Source organism: Gymnoscopelus braueri, assembly GCF_963280865.1.
Source record: "Gymnoscopelus braueri genome assembly, chromosome: 20".
NCBI lineage: Eukaryota > Metazoa > Chordata > Actinopteri > Myctophiformes > Myctophidae > Gymnoscopelus > Gymnoscopelus braueri.
The window spans coordinates 29,287,482-29,309,966 of record NC_137622.1 but is presented as its reverse complement, the minus strand read 5'-3'; the positions used below and the strand labels follow the sequence as shown (position 1 = coordinate 29,309,966).

Here is a 22,485-nt window from a genome sequence, read left to right as displayed (position 1 = left end):
TGCACGGAAGCAGACAATCAGCTTTGTTTACATTACATTACATTACATTACAGTCATTTAGCAGACGCTTTTATCCAAAGCGACTTACAATAAGTGCATTCAACATAGGTAGGGAACGAAAACTACTAATCACCAGAAGTCTTTAGTGCATTATCTGCAAAAACAAGCAACCAAGAGTATACCTAGCGCTAAGGTAAAAGTGCAATATATCAGCTACCTATTTCCTTAAACAGATGAGACAAAGTAGCTAAATCAAATGAGCATGAGCTAAAACAAATAAGTGAATCGACTAAACAAGATCCAATAAACAATCCAATAATCCAATAAACAATACAGCAATAGAAAACAAGCGTTCGTACAACTAGTTAACAACAAGTAGGTCAGGCAGAGAGGAAGGGTAGTGTTTCCTGAAGAGGTGAGTTTTCAGCCTGCGGCGAAATATGGGCAGTGACTCTGCTGTCCTAACATCAGTGGGAAGTTCATTCCACCACTGTGGGGCCAGAACAGAAAAGAGTCGTGACCGTGTGGATCGGCCAGAAGGACCCTTGAGTGACGAGGCAATCAGTCGCCCCGAGGTGGCAGACCGAAGTGGTCGGGCAGGGGTGTAGGCATCGACCATAGCCCGGAGGTAGGAAGGAGCTGTTCCTTTCACTGCCCTATAGGCTAGCACCAGGGTTTTTACCACAGTCACACTGATAGCAGGAGTGTCACGTTTGAGCACTCTGTGTTTTTCATACTTTTCTCAGACCACATCTATGGTTTACTGCCTTGGCCTTTATATTGTTTACCTGCAGTGTGTTTATCGGAGCCACAGTGTGCACTGGAAGTTATGGAGCATGATGCAGTGAAGTGATGTGTGATTATATTATGCTTTTTCCACCCTTCTTTTTCTTCTATCTAGACCTTTTCAGTGATTTTACCCCATGTATTATTTCATTGGGTTGAGGCTCAATACACATTTCCCCAGTCTGGACAATAAATAAGTGAATTGAGCTCATTTAAAATTTCACTATAGTTAATTTGTTTGAGTGGGTAACAAATGACTTGGCATCTAAACTGTCCTGACGTGGTACATGTGTTAGACGTGGCCGTCTAACACATGGTGTTGACTTGGAGAATTACTGTGTGACTCTGGTCAATTTTAGTCCTATCATTGTTGCAGTCATTGTTCTATCATTGTTGCAGTCCTGTACAGCAGCCAGAAGCCTGAACAAGGCTCTCTGCAGAACGAAAAAGTGCTGCAAAGCGGAACCTGAGAGGGATGAAAGGTTCACTGTTAGACGACTGAACAATAACCTCTGCCCGTGCCGCCCTGAGGCATGAGCGCTTGGCATACAGTTACAACACAGACAGATAGGGGTGCATTATCTGCCTCTTGCAACTCCCAGGTGTTATACCCGTACCGCGGCGAGTGCAGATTTGTGTCACATTGTTGTGCTGACCGCAGGTAGGTATGCTGCCTGCTCCAGGTCTCTGAGACCACACAGTCTTGTTTACCGCATTCCTCTGGCAGCTGGGGTAGCCTTTGATTGACACCTGTGGCCAGTGAGTCACAAGAAGGCTCCGTGCCTTCCCCCCTCCCCTGCAGCCCCACATATATTCCCCTCAAATCAGTCACCCTCACAAAGACGTGCTCTGAGGGCAGTAAGCTAATCCGACAGCTATCTATCTAGCTGCACCCTGCACTCTGACACCACCCCCCCCCCCACACACACCGTCAACCCACTCTACCTCTCTCCCCCCCATACCTCCTATCCAATCCCCCCTGCCCATACCCAACATCTCATCTCCCGTGCTTCTCTCTCTCCTCTCGCCTTGTCTCCTCTCATATCCTCCCCTCACCCTCCCCTTGTCGTCTCAGTCGAGACTCAACTCAGCCCTCTCTTCCTGGCTCCTCTCCTCTCCTCTCCTCTCCTCTCCTCTCCTCTCCCGTTCTGTTTACCCTCCTCTACATGTTGTTTACCTGGGCAGACAGCTGACCTCAAGGGCATCTTACTCATGGAGGAGTAATGAAAACACAGACTCATGAAGGCACATCCTAAGCCAGATGCACATTCACGCACGCACGCACGCACGCACGCACGCACGCACACACGCACGCACGCACGCACGCACGCACAGGGGAAGGCTTAGCAGTCAGCACCACTCACTTAGACATCCCTGTCATCCTCATCATCCAGCAGGGCGACTAAGACGGCCTGTCTCTCTCTCCTGAACCGATTCATCAAAACCCTTCGTCACGTTCTTAAGCCTAGCGACACACACACACACACACACACACACACACACACACACACACACACACACACACACACACACACACACACACACACACACACACACACACACACACACACACACACACACACACACACACCCACACAAGATCAAACACATAGCAGCCGCTGCTCAATGAGGCCACTGTTCCCACATATCTGATCATGTTTTGTGTAAACACCATCACCATCTCCACTCTAATTAGTAAGAGACCAAAAAATGCTTGCTGACAGCTACCTCAATGGACCTAATTGTGAGTCATTTCACAAAGCAACAGAGTTGAAAATGAGTTGATTGGCCCAGAGCCCAAATGTGTCCATTAAAGACAGCTAACAGTATGAACTCATTCTCGGTGATGGAAGCATAATCCTTTTTTTTGTGTATGTTTGTTTGTTTTCAACAGATTGGAATGTCTCAGTAGTCACAGTAGTTTATTTCCCTCTCTAATGGATATACAGGTGGAAGGCTTCCATGTGATTCAGCCCTATGGCAGCATGGAGGATGGGTTTTTCCAGAGGCAAGCGTCTTGTCTTAGTACAAAATAGTATTGTCACTCTGCCATAGTGCACTAGGAAGAAGGATAGTCATTAAGAGTATAGTGCTGTAGTAGTTGAAAGAATGTCTGACAAAGATCTCCATCCAGCTACGGTCTAGACAGAGACAAATGCACACATTAAACAAGATGATTATAGCATGGTAATGCCTCCTTATCACCGCAAGTACGGTTAGAGACCTACGTCTTTAGAGGGGAACCATATCAAATGCAATAAAGCTGGGTTCAGGCTTACAGTGGTAACACAGCCACTGTTAATTAACATGGTTATGATGCTGTAAAAGCCCACTGGCACAGAGGAGGAGCAACATGAGCCAGATATAAACAGTAGCCTATATATAAAAATGTATCTATTTTTGAACAAAAGGGTGCTTATTTTCAAGTTGACATTACATTTTTTTTTGAACAACACTGAGACTGTTAGTTTATGCATTGTACATGTTTTATACACCCTAACTTAAAATAAATGTGAGAAAGAATAACAACACCAAAATAGCGATCACGTGTTTTCCAGAAGGAAGCTCTTTGAGCGTTTTGAAGCCTTCCAAGACGGTAAGAGTCACAGATCATTTCCTGAGTTGACAACACAAACCAGTCCATCATAACATGTTTGATAAACGGACTGAGCTTGTGTACAGTGAAACACAAGGATCGGCTTTCTGAGACACCTGCGGGGTAGCTACGATAAACATTCCTCTTTCCCCTCGGAAGAGTTTTTTTTGTCAAAATGGTAATCCCAGTACGCATCACTCCAACATGATGATGAAAGCTGAGATACAATGTGATCTGGACTTGGGACTGCATGCCATGCAATACTGTGAAACAAATGAAATATAGTTTGTGCTTGAAATTTGTGCTTCAGGGGAGCACAGACACGTACATGCTTGAAAAGCTTGTGAAACTTCTATCTTCTATCTAAATAACAAGAAGAGACAGAGATGGTATGCATTATACTGGTCAGGTGAAAGATTGCATAATCTGTGGACTAATTTATAGGATATATCATAAAATTGTCTTGCACAGAGACACATGTATCACAGACATAGGTGAAAGGATTGTTAAAGTAGTCATATCAGAACCAACAAGCCTACATTTTGCTGAGTAAATTGATATACAGACACTTTGTGAGGCTACAGTATGCTTCATCCTTCATTCATAGTTTACTGAAGGCTCTTTGTGCTTAATGGAAGCATGCATGCCTGAAAAAGCGTGTTAAAACAGCAATAGCAATTCAAACAGTGGAGGATAGTGTAAGGCCGGTATCCATTTTTATTAACAGTTTTTTAGATGTATGTGCATGGAAAAACCCTGGAGACTGTATCTCATGCACACACTATAAAATGTAGACCTTATACACTCGAGACACATTGCGATCTGAGGAAAGGTTATTATGGCTTTGTGAAGGTGTCTGTCAACAGAGGGAAGGTGTAGAATGATGATCCTGCATCGCTCAAGCATATGGAAGGAGAAGACATAAAACAGCTGCTTCTCGGGCAGGGGGAGGAGACAGATGAGACTTTAAATAAACGCTGGGTGAGAGAGCGATCCTACACCCTCGATCAAAGGGATACTGCACCAGCAACACATATGATTCAGAAGATATCAACTGCAGTAGGGTGTTTGTACAATGATACATAATCCTGTTTTCTGGAGGGGACATTTATCCAGAGGAATGCAGGAACCATGAAAGCTGGATTTATAGGCATTTATACTGAGATAGGAGTACAGAATATCGCATTTATGAGAGCAACTTTATCTCCTTTGAGGAACAGGTTATTTTACAAAATGTAATCCGCAGCCCATATGAATCAACCTGTGTGGTCATTGTTGCTGAACAACTCAGTGCTGCTACATTTCCCTTCAAAGCACACCCTGAGTCATACGGTATCAAATTAGATGAAAACAGTTATTTGGTTCAGCAAAGATAAGAGTTGTTAAACTTCTTATAAAGTCTTGCGGCCCACAGTGTGGCAGGATATAGTCCTTGACAGTTATCAACATTAACTTTGTGAACATTAAAATCCCATGTTAAGCATCTCCAGGGGTTTGTCACTATTGCCGACAAACACAGACTGAAACAGCAGAGAAGGAGACTGGGTTGACTCCGCACAAAACAGAGTCTTTTATTACCCATAACCCCACCGTCTCCCAGGGAGCGCGTATTTAATTACAGATGTGACGAGGAAGACATGAGGGAGTTCAAATGCAACCGAATCTGTCATGTTCCCTGAGTGGAAATCGCACTCTCACCACACAGCAGGCTGTACAGATTAGCTCGGGGTCGGAAATTACAGAACATCTCCCCAACCTCAGTGGAACTCTCCATAGGAGTTTGCCAACTTTTTAGGGCCCCAGCTTCCCGGACTCCCATGACACTCTTGTTTCCCTTTGAAAGCTGGTTAAAAATAGCTTTTTTTTTATGCAAAAGTTATTACCGAGTTATCACACAGCGGCTAGCCTGTAGACATTTATCTTTTAGTCATGCCAAACGGTGCTAGTGTGGTGTTAATTGATTTGATCTTAATAATTTATATTTTTATGCTGCTTTAAGACAGAGTCTCAATGTTGCCTTTTCATCCTGTCTGGAAAAGTATATCCCCAGGCGCTTGCATGGGCAACATTTGATCCTGGTGAAACTCAAGAAATGCTTACAACGCTAAACTTAATGGGGTGCCTCAGGGATCCATCTGCAGCCCCACACTTTTTTTCTCCCAACCCCCCCGACACCATTTATGATATGTGATCACTAAGTAAAGGGACACAAATCAAGGGATCCCCCTCTGTCTCGTGGGATGTATGTGCTTGCCCACAGTCAGCACATTTTAATAGAGCCTTCAGGCAGAAATGTTTCATGGATGGACATGAGATTTTCAAAGCTATTATGTTCTGCTTTGACAAACATGAAATAATAGAACGGTGGGACGCATTTTAAAGAAGTGGTCTAATGTACAGCATGGATTTACTGTATGTGTGTGTTTCCACAGGCGTTTGTCCTCACATGCCAGGCAGTACATGTGTTTGATGATGTTTTCAAATTCTAGCAGTGGAGTACTACACAGTGTGCATAGATTTCATTGGGCATAGATGAAGCAGCCAGGAGCAAACGATCTAAGTTTTATCTAAAAACCTTGCAATTAGCATTTGACCCCAAAAAAACATAAATTTGACTATAAAACCAGTGTGCCGTTCATATCCAACCATTAGTATCATGTGTCATTAAACCAACATCATAAAGCGCTATGTACATTTTTCTCTTAATGGAATATTTTCATGGCTTGCAAAACTTCTGATATGACACACAGCCAAACCCTTTAGTTAGCGAAGAGAGAATTATTATAAGGGACATCTTGGAATTCAGGCACACAACCTCATTTATGCACACGTGACACACACACACACACACACTTAATAATTAATAAAGCTTGAATTGAATTGAACGCTCCAAACCTCCCTTATACTGTAATGCATTTCTTTTACGCCATTTTCTTATATTTAACATAAACTAGACCAGTGTCCATCTACTCAGGAACAATGCAAGTTGGTAATGACGTCTGCCCTGTTGGGGGCGCCCCCTCCGGTTATGCAATGTCTGTTGTACTTGTTGTGTCCGCATTATCTGATTAATACAGCAGTTCTATCTACTGGACATAGTCTAAGATGCTATTAAGGTTACTGAGATGTCTAATTTCACAGACGAGGTACTTACTTTGCCTACTCATGCCACATTCATCAGCATAGGCCTTTCTTATGCTCTGCACAATACGAGAGTTTATCATTCTCATATGTACAAGAGCAAGCAGTCAGGTTACACGAGCACTTCTATCATTATGCAGTTACAATATAACACAATCTTTACAATAAAAAATACAGCCTCTCCTTAAATGAAAATCTTGCTTGGTCACATCAATAAACTACAGATGTCACAGTGGCAGTGCTAGTTAAACCAGTCTTCCACTCCTCAGGGAGTTCCATGACACTGCATTCTGAAGTGCTACGGTTTGAAAGGGCATCTGAAAACGACGGTATTATCCAGCTTCAGTGCGAGTGTGAAATGGTATATGTGGACCTAATGAACAACACTCTAACTCCACTCAATGCAATTTGTCACTGTCCTCCTTGCTCCTTTCGTGGCCTCGGTTTAGAGTTTCATATTATGTTCAAAGGGGTAAAAGAGTGCAGCCTTCTGTAATCTCCCTCAATATTTCTTATCTTGAAATATGATCAACCATGTAGGCTAAAGCTCTGTGATTTGTAGTTTGCGTCAGTGGTGGGCTACTGTATGATATATCTCTCAATGGATTCTTTTTTAATGAAATGACTTCCATTACCTTGGAAAGTGTGCTGCGGCCGTCTACAAGAGGATTGGGATACCCAGGAGAACGTTTGAAGTGTTGCAAGATTATTCATGAATTCTCTGTAAAAATAATGACCTAAGCTCTTTTTCTCGCACAACACAATTGTATAAGCGGGTGATCATGACAAAGCTGTTGAGCGTGAGATGTTTGATGCAACGGGTCGTCCCGTCACGTGTTGGCAAGGACATGATGATTTACGATTCTCTGTGTGCAACTGCTATGGTGCTGAGTTGGCAGAAGCCGGCCCGACTTCGCACCGGTCGGAATGGCCACTCACTTGCTTAGCGGCTCGCTTGAGGTTGCAAAACGGGGCTCAGGTGAACCTATAGCGTATAGAGGGCACTATCCCCCTGGATCACGGCATAATTCTTTACATTGAATTTCCCATAGGGGAATCTTAGATTGCGTGTTCCAGAAATAAACAAATCACCCCGGTGATTTTACTCATATGGATATGAAGCATCAACTGACGGTGGAAAAGTTCTCATTTATCCAAAGAGTAAGCCATTTATTTTTTTCTCCAAACACAGACGTAATCAAATGTAACTCAATATCATAAACAACACAGTCACATATACCTGACAAAATCACCAGCTTGGTTTATTTATTTTTGGAACACAGTTCTTATATGACGCGATCTAAGATTTGCTTATGGGGATTCCAATACAAACAATAACGCTGTGGGCCCGGACCTGCCTAGCGGTCCGGGCACCTAGGCTCCTGATGCAGTCTGACAGCGCATCGCGGGTTTGAGTCCCGATCTCTCTCCTCTTGTCTGTCTCCACTTACTCTATCAATAAAGGCAAAAAAACATCTTAAAAAATAAAATAACGCTGTGACCCAGGGGTAGTGGGAGTGACGTCAGGACTTTGGTACCTACAAGTTGCTATTGAGAACAGCACTTATGCATTCCAGTGTGGGCGGGACTACTGGACTACCGATCAGATGTTGCCCCAGCTCGTCACGACTCGAGAGTGAGAATGTCTGAAAATCAACATTTCTTATCTTCAAAATGTTATGTAGAAATTAATTGGACATTCTGTTATGCCGACAAAAAGGAGATGTGAGCTTCTTCTTTTGTGTGGATTGCAAGTAAATAACCCTGACCTACAGGATCTGAACCCAGAGGCTCTATATTTGGGAACTCAAACAATCAGTCAGCCAGAGGCCAATCCCCCCTCACCCATGTGAAGATATTGCTCTCATGCAGTTATCAGCTAAACACAGCAATATAGAAGAGATAGATGGCCGGGTGAATCCATTTGAAGAATGTAATCATTCTATCAGGTAAAGGCTTTGGAAGATTATTCATTTGAAATTATGCAGAAAGAAAGAAAGAAAGAAAGACAGACATCATAGTCCAATGTTGATCAAAAGAGATTGTGTTCCTCTTATGTAGCAGTGACACCTGCAGGTGAACTGTAGTTGTTGCAGCTGTATGGCTGCAATGATATGTGTAGATGCATGTGGCATAACAGCGCCGCAGTGTGAAACACAGATACAAGTAAGAGCACAAAGATACAAGAGAAGTACTAATGGACCCCCAATCGTTAAAAAAAAAAGAAAAGAAAAAGGAAAAGATACAAATATAACACAGAAGAGAAGACTGAAATTGAACCCCAGCATCCCTTTTCTGTGGGAAAAGTTAGCAAAAACTATTGCTGATCTACAAGCTCACAACGTGTCGAGTGTGCTTGTAGATCAGCTATTTTTGGCAAAGAGATTTGATGTAGAGAGAAAAAAAGAGTGCACCAAGTACAGTGCAATTCAGGTCTATAGAGGGTTTAAGTGGTTAAATCTGGCCTGGCCAGGTTTACAGAATGATGAACCATTTGTAGATTGTAAATATAGACATAAGTATCATATAATAGATGTAGACATAAGTACATAATGTACAACATATTACCAGTAAGATGGACAATTTGGTATATAGTGGTTATAACAGAATAGCAACAGTGGATATTACATGTAAATATGGATCATTATGTTCAGTCTATTTACTGTGATATAGTTAGACATACAAGCTATCAATGGTGAAACATTTACAGCAGAGGTTTGTACAATATCTATGTAGTTTTATGGTGAATTGTGTTAAACTTTTTTGTTCCGTTTCTGATTGTTTTATTCAGTTTTTTAATTTTAGGCAAGTGTTAAAAAATCATAATAAAAACCAATCAAGGCTCTTTCTTCCTGAGGGATTACAGTGCCCCCTGACACTAATACCACTGTCTCCCTTGTTAACAGGTTCAGGCCTCCCAACAGCATGTTACGCTAAATCGATAATGCCTAATTTATGCACCCGGCTGAAAATAGGCGATCTACAACCTCACAACCCATCACGAATGTGATGTATTGCGAGCTTGCAGATCATCTATATTTGGCAATCTGTCACTGGCATACAACTAACGTCGCGTCACCAGTCTTTCCACAATCAAGTATAAATCAGGCTTTAGTGGCCTTGGGCGGCCGGACACTGAAATAGTGTCAGATCTCTTTAACCACTGCGGGTCACAAACTGAATTGGGAACTGTATCAAATAGGAATACATTCAAATACTGTAGTTCTACATGCCAACGTACTGTAGAACTAAGCACACACTGTGCCCTTTACCAAAATTAATGACATGGCATATTTATTTGTGCAAAGGATTCCTCATACAACACCCACGTAGGCTGCGGTAGCATTTACTGATGGATACTTATTTCTCTTGGTGCTGACAATGTTTCCCAGAATGAACAAACCGGGGAGATGGAAAACGGTTGAACAGTAGGCCCCTCACAGTATAGGCCCAGCAACGAGGGGTCACAGCCAGGGAAACTCCCGGAGAAAACCAGCATGACAATTTAAGGCATGTTAAACAAATACAGACATGTAATAGATCCACTGTCTGTCAGCATTTATAATGCCTGGCAATTCATACACTACTGTAGTGATTAGAAGAGAAGTACTGTTGTTTTGCTGGCTCCCACCTCCTGGGTGTAGCCCTACATACAGTAACTGTTTTGTACCAGAGTTTTATTAAAACATCTACTCAAATAAACTGCTTTTGCACCCCCTGAAGCTGATCTTCATAAATTAAATTAGTTGTTAACCATTTTGAACTTACTGATCATTGTTCATCTTTAGTCCCTTAAAAAAATGAAAAGCCATTGGGGGAGCCTGATGGCTCAGCCAATTATTGCATGGACAATGACATGTTCTTATTGAGTCACGAGGACGAGTACAAATCCAACTCCTGTCATCTCTCGCATGTCTCCCTTTAGTTTTTGGTATAAAAGGATAACACATAAAAAGTCCTGGGGAGTTTTTTTCCATTGTGGTCCTATATATTCAATTCCTCAACAGAGCATAGAATATTAACACATTAATACATGTCATCAACAAATAGCTATATTTACATAGGAGAAAAGGGAAAACAGCAATAGTGTATGGCCCCCCATTTCAAGGGGATTTAATATCTAGTATCTTGTCTTGAATGTATGCATTGACCCGAGCAAAACGATTTCCCCTTGTGGATGATAAAGGACATCTAATCTAATCTACAGTACTACTACATAATAAAGCAAAGAATGGAAGAAAAATCATGTAGAAATAAAAATGGGAAACAAAGTCTGAAAAGTTATGTTCTTGGAATGATTAGAATAACAATGAACTATCCATATTTCATATAGCTGGAATCCGCTTTTCCATTTTTCATACTGATGACAGAACAAGGTACACGCATACCAACTTTGTACCACAGCATCTCTTTATCCTCTTATTGGCTTCTGCATTTGATCTTTATGGCCGGGTTTACAATGTTAGGTTTTACGAGAACACTCACTGTAGTAGAACTGGACTTTTTGCGGGACGGTTATAGGAGAAGGGGTATTACCTTTGATGGTTTAATGTAATCTTATAGAGGGGATTTCAGTTTTTAAACTGCAGTCTATTTTCACACACACACACACACACACACACACACACACACACACACACACACACATTTTAGTTGGATATTCGTTTGATTATTGTTTGTGAATTGTCTTGTCGGTTCATTGTCTATGTCAAATGAAATGTAAAAGTCCTGTAAGCATGACACTTTCATAAAGAAAAATCTATCAAATCAATCAATCTATTTTGTGTCAGATACGTTTATCATTGCTTTTATTTAGCAGGCGGTCCCATTGAGAATCTTGTTTTCAAGGGATGTGTACCTGATCAGAAAAGCTACATCAAGACAAGCAAATGTTACAGGGAAGGGAACCAACAGTTAACAGTGTGGAAAAAGTCAAATAGAAACAAGCTAAATAAAACCTCAGAGTGAGAATTAAACTTGCTAAGCACCGAAAAAGTCTGATGTTCACTGTCAACTGGCGCTTTTCTACAAATACTCGGGAAATAATTTGCTTTCAATGACTATTCTCATTGTGTGACACCTCTAAACAGTCTAGTAGAATGTTCTTTCAGGTAGACTCTACCTGAAGGAACAGTAATACACGTAGGACCTTGATAATTATGAAGCTATTATTAGTGGTCTAGCTGAAACCTATAGTAAAATATTCTTTAATACACAAATAGTTGTTGTTCCAAAGGTTAACTTTTGTTATCACTAGTCAAGTATATGGATTTCAGCATCCACATAGTAACGTATTATTAAATAATAAAACCATCAAACTTGGCATTTTTTAAGACACTTGAAATCTTCATAACCAACCCCTACACCATTTCAATAAAGTAGTCAATTAAAGAAATAAACCAAGACTGGAGCCGATCGATGCCAGATGTTTGGGTCCGATGCCGATCCGGATTTTGGAGAGTCCTACACCAGCAATCACCAAAATAACGGCCCGGCCAAAACCCACACCACGCAGATGTCCTGGCAGCAAAACCCGTCTCTTTATGAAACCAGAGTACATAACTACTAATAATAGGTCCATAATCTGGCAACAAAAGGCTTTTTTATTTGACATTTCCATAGAAAGCTTTTCCAAACTGGTACACAAAATGGCTTTGTAAATCATTGCTGTCGGGCAGAAACCTTGTATCTCCATTTATATTTTTTTCCATAAATCAATGCCCTACTATGTCGTTATACAAGAGTGTCACGCAAAAGTAGCAAAAATAGCCTCATCTACAAGCTTGTCGCAATTTTTTGTCGCAAAAGTGGTTTTAGTCTGTGGGTTTTATATATTGAGTCAATGAAAAGTATTAATAAGCTTGCGTCTGAATAATAACTACATTGGATCCATCGGTTTTGGACATACACAGTTGAAATCTAGGCTACTGGACTTCCTTTACAATCATCCCATACTGTATAGTGCACAAAATACACCAGTGCACTAAAATGCATTAAGCTAACGGGCAACATTGCTATTGCTGGCGGATTCCTGAAATGCTCGGTAAAAAATAGACCCTTTTTAACATACCTTTTTTTTTAATGCTTGTCAAAATAAACATATTTGGAACTTTGTACCTTAAAAGGTATAATGAGGATTTGTCAATTGCAGTTCGTAAACAACAGTAAAAGTTTGCCCCTCCTCCCCGAATCAACACCACAAATAGCGCACAGCTAACTGCCCCCCCTGCATTACGCCCCGCGTGTTGAGGGATCGCCAAACCTCCTCCTCCCCAGCTCGTGAGCCTCCCTCCCTCCGGGGAGTTAGCCACACCGTTTTCCCACATTCAAATGACCTCAGATCAGATTGACGCCCCGAAAACGTTTATAAGAAAATACATGCTGAGTCACACACCGTCACACACGGTCTGTGTCTAAACATTGTTTTTAGGAAAATCCTACTCGCTATACCGTGTAACAGTCAAAATGTTATGGTAGATCTACAATCCTAGAACAGCAGTAACACCATATTTGGAGCACCGGATTAACAAAAGGGCTGCTCATGGCAGCAGCACGCATTAACCACTTGAACCCTATATTTACTTTGTCATTTGACAAATAGCGGAGATGGCTGATGTACAAGCTGAGGAAGCTTCACAATGAGAGCTTGATCAGTTTGTGTAAAAATTTTAAGTACGCCTCTGCAACCAATTGAAACGTCGATTGGTTTGGGCGCGTTTCTTCCAATTGAAGTGTTTCTATGCAGCATTTTTATTCTGTTTGTGGTTTTAGTCCAATTAGAATTGGAATATTTGGCTCCATGTAACCGTGGCTAGTCACAGAGTGAACAGGGCCTGAACTAAGGACTTTTGGCTACCAGGGATCATCGACCCTCACACACCAGTTGGACTATTAGGTCTCGCGCATCCTGCAAACCTGAGTTAAGCTCCATGTCTGCACTCTTGGTAGACGTGCCTATGAGGTACAACTTGCGCTGGTCTCCAACGTCAGACAGGGACAGGTCTTCATGGAGCTCTGTGATACTGCAGGCCCCTGGCAGGTCCTGAAAACCAAAGGAAATGAAGAATCAACATTGAAACATCCAAAACTTCAACACGAATTGGGAACACATGATTCAAATGTAAAAAAAAACTAAAATAGGTCCCAGGTTGAAAATATTTGATCTATGTGCAGACCGAATCTTATTCATACCCCCCAAATAAATAAATAAATGAATTAATGGATAAAAACAAAGGATATATTAATAAACACACATATACTGTATATGTTGCTCTTGTGAACATGTAAAGCTTGGTTTTGCATTTAAAAAAAATGAATTGAATTAATTAATTAATAATAACAATAATATTATTATTAATAATAATAATAATAATAATAATAAGAGCACAAACACACAAGCTTTTAGCACTGCCTGAAACATGCAACACCTCACCATTGAAGATGATGACAAATAGAAGACATTTAGAAATGTAAAAAAGTGTAATTGATGTGTAATGTGTATGTCCGTATGTCTATCTGTCCTTCTTACCACTTTGTTGGACAGTACCACTAAGGGGAGCTGGGGATGTGATCCAGCCAGCAGTTCATGGAGGTGTTTCTTAGCCACGGGGAACTGGTCCTTGTTGGAAGCGTCTACAACAAACACCAGCACCAGAGCCTTGGGCATGTATTTCTGCCAGTAGGGCCGCAGATCATCTCGCCCTCCAACTACATACAGTAAGAGATACCAGAATGCAAAAGTTAAGTTAGATATCATCTCTGTCGGGTAGAAACCTCATATGTCCAAAACTGTTAATTTTCAGGACTCAAATTCAAAAATAGCAAAAGTAGCAGATCTACAAGCTCAAAACGCGGAGCGAAGCGACACGTTTTGAGCTTGTCAATGTTTGATGCTTTTGTGTGACGCTGTAGTGTGATCAAGTAGGGCGTTAATGTTCGAAAAAGCAGTTAAAATATGGAGATAAGAGGTTTATGCCCGATGCGATACAATCATTGACATTGTATTTGATTGACTATGCTAACATTAGACATGATTTGATTGTACCTGGGATCAGAACATGTTCCAAAATAATCCATTTTATATTTGTATCCTTAATCAAACATGGCACTAACAGTGTTAGAGTTATGTGTCTACTTCCCACTGGGTTCAACTTCTCACAATACAGATACTATGAGAGACTTTGGATTAAAAAACATCCCTCAAATGGGTAGGATAGCATTAAACAGGAGAGGTGGATGAACACCCTTTCATCCAACTCACAATGGGAAAAAAGGTTCCATTCACATGGCAGATTGGAGGGGTGAGTTTACACCATTTACTATACATAAATTGCACAGAGGCTCTGGCTTAATTTATTCCTTGTTGCATGACTGCATGTCACTTGACAAACGTATTTTGAACTGACAAAGGGTATTTCAGTTGAGAATACTTATATAATATTTAAATAACACATTTTTGTTGGGTGATACTACTACATTCAAAGTATACATTAGCCATACACACCAGGATATATCATATTAACAATGAGCAACACTACTACAAAGAAGCACAGAATTATTTATTCAGACTTTAGTCTTCCTCTCTAGAAAGCCGAGAGCTGAGAGGGGACACGACAGTGTCGAGGAGACGGGGGAAAAGGCACCGATGGGATTCAAACCTAGGCCAGCTAAGGACACAAGTGAGCCTGGAGTCAAGTGACTTAAACACTATCACCATCAATGAATGTGTGTCTACTACTTATAGTGAGTAGAGTATTGACTTACTCTCTAGGAACTCAATCTGCAGGTCCTCTCTGTTGATGGAGACAGCGTTGAATCCATCTGTAGGAACCACATCCTGCTCCAACACCCCAGTTGAGAAACAGTGCAGCAGAGAAGTCTTCCCTGCTCCATCCAGACCCAACACCAACACCTGCTTCCCTTTCTCCACAGGTTTGGACTACACAGACACACGGACACACAGACACAAACACACACACAATGACAATAACTTCACCAGTAACTGAATACATGTAGGTTTAAATTACAATTGCAGCATACTTATAAACATGACACTTGTTGATAGAGTAAAACGGAACAAGGGTAATTTAGATTCCCCTTTTATTATGAACAGTGCATGAATTATCTGCAGTGTTAATCAGTAGCCACAGAATGGATGATATTCCATACATTGCATGTGTCGTGGAATTCTGGATCAATCAGTAATTGATGAGGCAAGGAGTCAAGACAATATTCTAGGTGGTGATGGTTATGCTGCTTTAATGTACATGGTATCATGGGGAGAAGTACAATAACATGGTGGTACGGTAGTTCTGCCAACAAGCACAGGGCTCAGACCATAATTATACTAGCTGCTACACAAGGACAAGCTGAACCATAACAAGATAGACTGTAATAAAAACAATAGCCATCAGGCCTTGTGGAGACATCTAGGCCCCTACAAGCTACCAAATATCATGTCATATCATAATGTATTATATAAGTACTATAAGTGATGGTAAAATATATATCTAACAACATAGTATAATGTATAAAATGTATTCTTCCTCACATGTATTCCGTAAACAGCCATAAATCACTCTATGCAACACGTGGAATATCAGCTATTCTAGAGCTAGTTAATGAGATGCTTGTCATACAAAGGACAACTGCACAAAATCTCCCATATCCAGTGTTGGGCAAGCTACTTGATTATGTACCTAAATAAGCTACTGTAGTTACTCTTTCATAAAAGGTAACTGAGCTACACTAAAGGCTGAGCTCAAAATAAGCAGCTAGTTAAAATACAAATAGTAAATGTGGCTGAGGACATGTAATGACATTAAACGATTGAAATAAACATGATAGGATGGAGAATTATCTCTTTGATGTGGTGGACAAACTCAAAACTCATCTGTTGTGCCATCCTATGTTTTTATGTACAACTAAAACTATAGTGATACACAGCTTTTGTCAAGCTAGTAAGCTACCCAGCCACAAAGTGGAAATAGCTTAACTACTTGAAAGCTACTATCTGACTAAAGCTAGCCACTCTGAAATGTAGTTATTGTGTAACCGTATAACTTGGTAGTGTAACTGTAGCCGCAAGCAACTACTAATGCATCTAAGTTGCTTGTGTGGTTACTGTATAGCTATGGCTGTCACTGTCAAGTTGGATTATATTTAGCCTATAGCCTTGATTCAATACTGTTTATACTAGATTATACACTGACCACTGTGTTGTTGTCAATGTACATGTTCACACCATCGCAATTAGCCTTGGATCAAGACTATCATAGATGTATTTTATCGAGTCTGACTTTTACTTTCGTATATGCAAATGTCATCATCGATAAAATACATATATGATAGTCTTGATCCAAGGCTAGCACTTTGGTAGCCATGGATACACGGTACACCACGGTCGTCTGTCACGACCGTCATGGATAAACTTCAGCCTGGTGTTTGCACTCTCCCCTTTTGGCCCGTACATCTACGTAAACGTTCAGATTTCAAATATAAGGTGCTTACCCCATGGCCACGGATGTTACAATTATGTACGGGCCATCAGAAGTACCCGTATCTTCCGTATTGGTCAATAAAAAGCATTTTAATCCAACTGGTGGCCATTTTCTCTTAGAGTTATACTATATCAGAGTGCAATACACCTCCCAACCGATAAGGGTCGCGTAGTAGAAAGCACATGGAGAAAATACGGTGGAAATGGCCACCAATCGGATTAAAACGCCTTTTATTGAACAATACGGAAGATACGGGTACTTCTGAGGTCCCGAACATAATTGTAACATCCGTGGCCATGGGGTAAGCACTTTATATTTAAAATATGAACGTTTATGTAGATGTACGGGCCAAAAGGGGAGAAAGTGCAAACTCCAGGTTGAAGTTCATCCATATTTCAGGGCTAGGCTTGATCTAGCTCTGGTCCGATAGCGTTATTATAAGAAGTTCTTCTAACGCTAATACGCTATGACGAGATAGTCTTGATCCAAGGCTAGCACTTAGGTAACGAATCCAAAATACCTCGACAACAGCCTCAGGCTCAGGCTCCGAGGTGTCAACATGTGCTGTCACGGCTTCCACAACAACAGGTTGTTGTTGTTGTTGTTGCTGCTGCTGCAGCAGGACAACTTCGTCTTCAGGTCCATCATGCTGGTCGTCAGGTCCTGGTTGTGTTTCAGTTGTTTCAGCATGTTGTTGTTGTCGTATCTCAGCAGGTGGTTTGTTGTCTCGTCGTGAGGACAGAAAGGTCCAGACAACATACGCCAGTCCTCCCGTCACAGCAACAGAGGCTCCCACCAGTCCCGCTTCTCTCAACCCAGGCATGCTTTTTTTAAACTCTCATAACAAGCCTCATAAACGGGTTCACGTGTCTGTTTTCGTCATTTCTTAAGCATTGAAATGAATGAATCCATCCACTAACGCCTCGCTCTTGTATCAACAAGTGGTCAGTGGATTAGAAACAGACAGGAAGTTCTCCTAAGCACTATAGTTCCGGCGGGCTAAAATGTACGATGCACTTCTAAGTCATTTCCACTAGAGGGCAGAGCGGGGCCACAGAAAAACAACCTGCTGTGTGCTTGCCCTTGATTAGACAGCAGCAGTAACCTACTAATCTCTCAAGAACACATTCTGCACTGCATAGAACAAACAGCAGAGGGCGCTGTTTTTCATTTTCAGTTGGCGATGGGTTCCCAGATTGGTAACCTACTGATGGTCACTAGGGCCCAGTTTGGTTGTATTTTTTTTCTCCTCCTTTAAAGAAAACATATTTTTCACCTTTTCTAAATGCAATTCCCTCCCTTTCCTTTCTTACCCTGTTAATTTAAATACATTTATATACATTAAAAAAATGTGTTTAAAAGAGCGGTTCTCTTGAATTGTAAGAAACATCATAATTCATACTGCATGTTATGCAATGATGTTTTCTAATAAAACTTGAACTTGGAACATGCATGCAAGTGGACATTTTAGCCTAATGATGGCAGTAGATGAAAGGTCATGGGGTCACTAAAATCTGTAGGTGCAAAGTAATACCAATAGAACCAGTAGACCTATAGTTTTTGTGATATTGTTGCTGTTGGGCAGAAACCGAAACCTCTTATCTCCATACTTTAACTTTTTGAGTTTTTTCGTAAACTAATGCTGCCCTACTTGATCATACTACAGCATCACACAAAAGCATCAAAAGTAGCAGATCTACAAGCTTGTCGATCTGCTACTTAAAAATAATAATAACTGTTTTGGGCTTATGAGGTTTCCAACCGACAGAGACGATAATGTTGTTTAGGAATAATAATGCTGGAGTATAGCCACTAGCAGGGCAAAAAAGGCAGTTCAGAATTTCTAGTGGATTTAGATTTCATTAAGAGGCTCCGCCAATCGATCAAAACAAGGCTGACAGTTAAACCATTTGATGCACCAGACATTTTCCATAATGACTGCTTTGTGGCTGCAGCTGCCTAACCACAAAGCCTATTTACAGACATCAATAAGTGGAGTTATCTTGCAGCATCATGTGCGTGCAGGGAGGTGTGAAAGTGCTGGAACATTTAGAACGTACAGTATAACACAGTTCAGTGTGCCTACTGACATAAAACAAGGTCCACTGGTAGAGCTATTGCACAAACATACCTTTTAGGCGACATTTGGGTTTCTTCAACAAAACAATACTTTGGTCTAAAATTGATCTTAATGGATCTTACTTAATGACTATTCAGTTAATAAATGATATTATGATGTGTACAACAAAATTTGTTGTACACATCATAATATCATTTATTAACTCCCGGCCTTCCTCTGGAGAAGTTGGAGGGTATTGGGTTTCCAAAATCTCTTTATTATGAAACAATGATACAATTTGTTGAACAAATTGTATCATTGTTTCATAATAAAGAGATTTTGGAAACCCAATACCCTCCAACTTCTCCAGAGGAAGATGCAAAAGGGATGCCGTCGTGGGGGTACACCACTGAATACACTCAAAGAGGAGACCGACATATTGTTGGAAGAAAGCAATGGTGGAAAGTAACTAAGTACATTTACAATTTTTATGCTTTTACTCTTTTGCAATATTCCCAATTTTTTACGCTTTTACTTTTACTCCTCTACATCTCAAGAGTAAAATATTGAGCATTTTACTCCACCACAATTATTAGAAAACTTACTAGTTACTAGTCACTTTGTAGATTTGGATTATTATTACAAAACATACATTAACCACTTCAGCCCTATTTAAAGTTTGGCTATTTGAAAATAGCCGATCTACAAGCTCACAACACGGTGTGTGTGTGTGTGTGTGTGTGTGTGTGTGTGTGTGTGTGTGTGTGTGTGTGTGTGTGTGTGTGTGTGTGTGTGTGTGTGCGTGCGTGCGTGCGTGCGTGCGTGCGTGCGTGCGTGCGTGCGCGCGTGTGTGTGAATGCAGAATCTTAATGATAACGATAACCTCCTGTCAAAATAAGAAAACTGTGAAGTTACAGAGAAACAACATCCTGATTAAGTGATTATGATTTTTTTTAGGCACTGCCTTTTTTTTAAACTTTATCATTATTTAGTTTTTCAGTTTTTCATCAGCAAAACATTCCTTGACATTGTACTGCATACAAGTAAAATGAAATAAAAATGAAAAGTAAAAGTATGTATACATACAGCATATTACATATAAAGGATGTGCTGTCATCACCAAGCATGCTTGAGCTCAGCTATACAGCCAGCTAAACTCTCATTCACATAAGAACAGCCAGAGACGAGTTGAATCCAATTCTGATCATTCTTTATGTAGAAAAAGTGTAAAACTGCAAAACAGAGATACAAAACAATAATCATTCTTACTAGAATACAGTGAATGACCTAATACAAAGCCTTTGTGATCACAGGATTCAACAATGTACAGAAAGTATGCATATAGCATTTAACACTATTTTCCCAACAGGGTTCTCTTGGTAAGTATCTTTTTGTATACATCACAAAACAAGCATAGCAAATAAACCATTACTAGAATGGGGAAATATCAAGGTAGGTATGTATTAGAACTAGAGGAGTATGAACAGAGTAAACAATCACTCAATGCACATTTAAATTGCAGATATACAAATATGAAATAATATCATGTCACAAGGTTAACATTGATCACAACAATATGTATTACTTACAGATGATGCCTTTTTGAGGGCAAAACATGAAGGATGGAGCTGGATTGTAAACACATGTAAACATCACACAATTCTCCAGTAAACTCAGCTTCCTGTTTAGCTTGTATGAAAGTCCTTCAACTAAATGTTTCCCCAAAAATAAGGTTCCTACCTACAAAGGTTCCTATGAACAACATTTCCAAACCACCACTAGGTGTCACTGTTTTCGTTCCACTACACTCCCCGCTTGGCATCTCTAGATGCCACTACCAACTTCTCACTTATCTCGAACTTCATGCGACAGAGGGAGAGGGAAAACCAACTCTGAAATTGGCCTGGAGAAGATCTTCACTGTGCCTTGCTGGACTACATTCCGTGTAATATTTATGACCAGTCCATCTTTGCTGGGAATTGTCTGTCTTCCCATTCTGATGCAGCGGGCAGCAAGACTGGGCAGACGATTTAGGTGGGGTGTGGTATCCTCTCTGAGAGGGACATGAAGGCTGCAGAAAGGGGGACGAATTATGTTTGTCCTTCAGGCTGTCTGAGTCACAGCAGGACAGAAACTGTTCTTGCGTCCGGCATCGCTTTCCTGTCGTGTTCTCTGTGAAGGAGTCCGACTCGAACCAGGAGTGTTGCCTGGACCCTTCAGATCTGCCAGAGAAGGAGGACCACTGGCTGGTCACACTAATGTCGTCAGATTCACTACAGTTGTCTAAGGAGACAGCGCTATTCTCCCCGCTGTCTTTTGTGACCTCATCAATACTGGACTCTGAGGCCTCGCTCAAGGTGTGCAATGACGAGTCACAGTGACGCTTGTGTCCTACACAATGGCTGCGTTGCCTTCGTTGCTGCAGTGGGCTCAGTGGTGAGGACACTTGGTAAGAGACTTTCAAGCCCACATCATCTTTCACTCTAGTGTGGCTCTCAAATCGTTTTAGGGATGTGGTGTGTCCGTTCTCTATGATGCATGTCTTCATAGAAGTAACGGTGGATGGGGCATGTGTACTGCTTAGGCAGTCGTCACCTATTATGACCCAGCCTAAGTCAAGCTTCTGGGCAAACGGTGCATTATCTGGGCCGTTGAGCTGTTCACGGACCTTGTGAACCCGCAATATGTCTCTGCCAAGTAGTAAAAGGATCTCAGATTTTTTGTCCAGGGGTGGGATTTTGTCTGCTATGGTCTTTAGATGACTGTGATGGTAAGCAACTTCTGGTGTGGGTATTTCTGTATGCTTGTTGGGGACTCCGACACATTCGATCAGAGTAGGGAGTGAGAGGGACATTTTGCCATCTACTGACTCAACAATTAAACCACGGGCCCTTCGGCCCGATGTTTCCACTGTCCCTGCACATGTATTTAATGTGTATGGAGCAGGTTCTCCCTTGATATTGAACATGTTGAAGAACTCTGGTTTGGCCAGAGACTTGTTGCTCTGGTCATCCAGGATGGCATACATCCTGCGGGTCTTTTGGGGATGTCCAGCTGGATAAACGTCTACGAGGCAGATCTTTGAACAGGATTTGCCACCAAACTTGACACCGCATACCTGGGTACACTTGGAAGAAACTTCTGAGTCAGACATTTGATCATCCTCCCCGCCATGCTCTGGCAGGGAAGAGGGAGTGGGAGAAGTACGTGTTGCTGTCTGAATGGCTGGACCTGGATGGAGCGCTGTGAGATGCCTCTCACTCTTACATTCATAACATTGGATGGGAACGTGACAGTTCTTTGCTTGATGTTCAGTAGAAGAGATACAGCGGAAACAGATGGCATTTTCTCTGAGGAATGTCTTACGGTCGTCTAGGACCATGTTCCTGAATGTACGGCACCTT

The 22,485-nt window shown here is 41.3% G+C and overlaps 1 protein-coding gene across 1 annotated transcript; it reads right to left on the bottom strand.

Moving 5' to 3' along the window:
• Positions 1–12,106: 12,106 nt before the first annotated feature.
• arl9 (ADP-ribosylation factor-like 9) lies at positions 12,107–17,997 on the bottom strand. The gene is made up of 4 exons (XM_080416537.1): positions 17,543–17,997; positions 15,287–15,461; positions 14,052–14,230; positions 12,107–13,565 (listed from the first exon to the last, which is right to left on the bottom strand). The coding sequence occupies exons 1-4, from the start codon at positions 17,843–17,845 to the stop codon at positions 13,386–13,388; spliced, it is 837 nt and encodes a 278-aa protein (XP_080272663.1). The 5' UTR covers positions 17,846–17,997; the 3' UTR covers positions 12,107–13,385.
• Between the last annotated feature and the right edge of the window lie 4,488 nt (positions 17,998–22,485).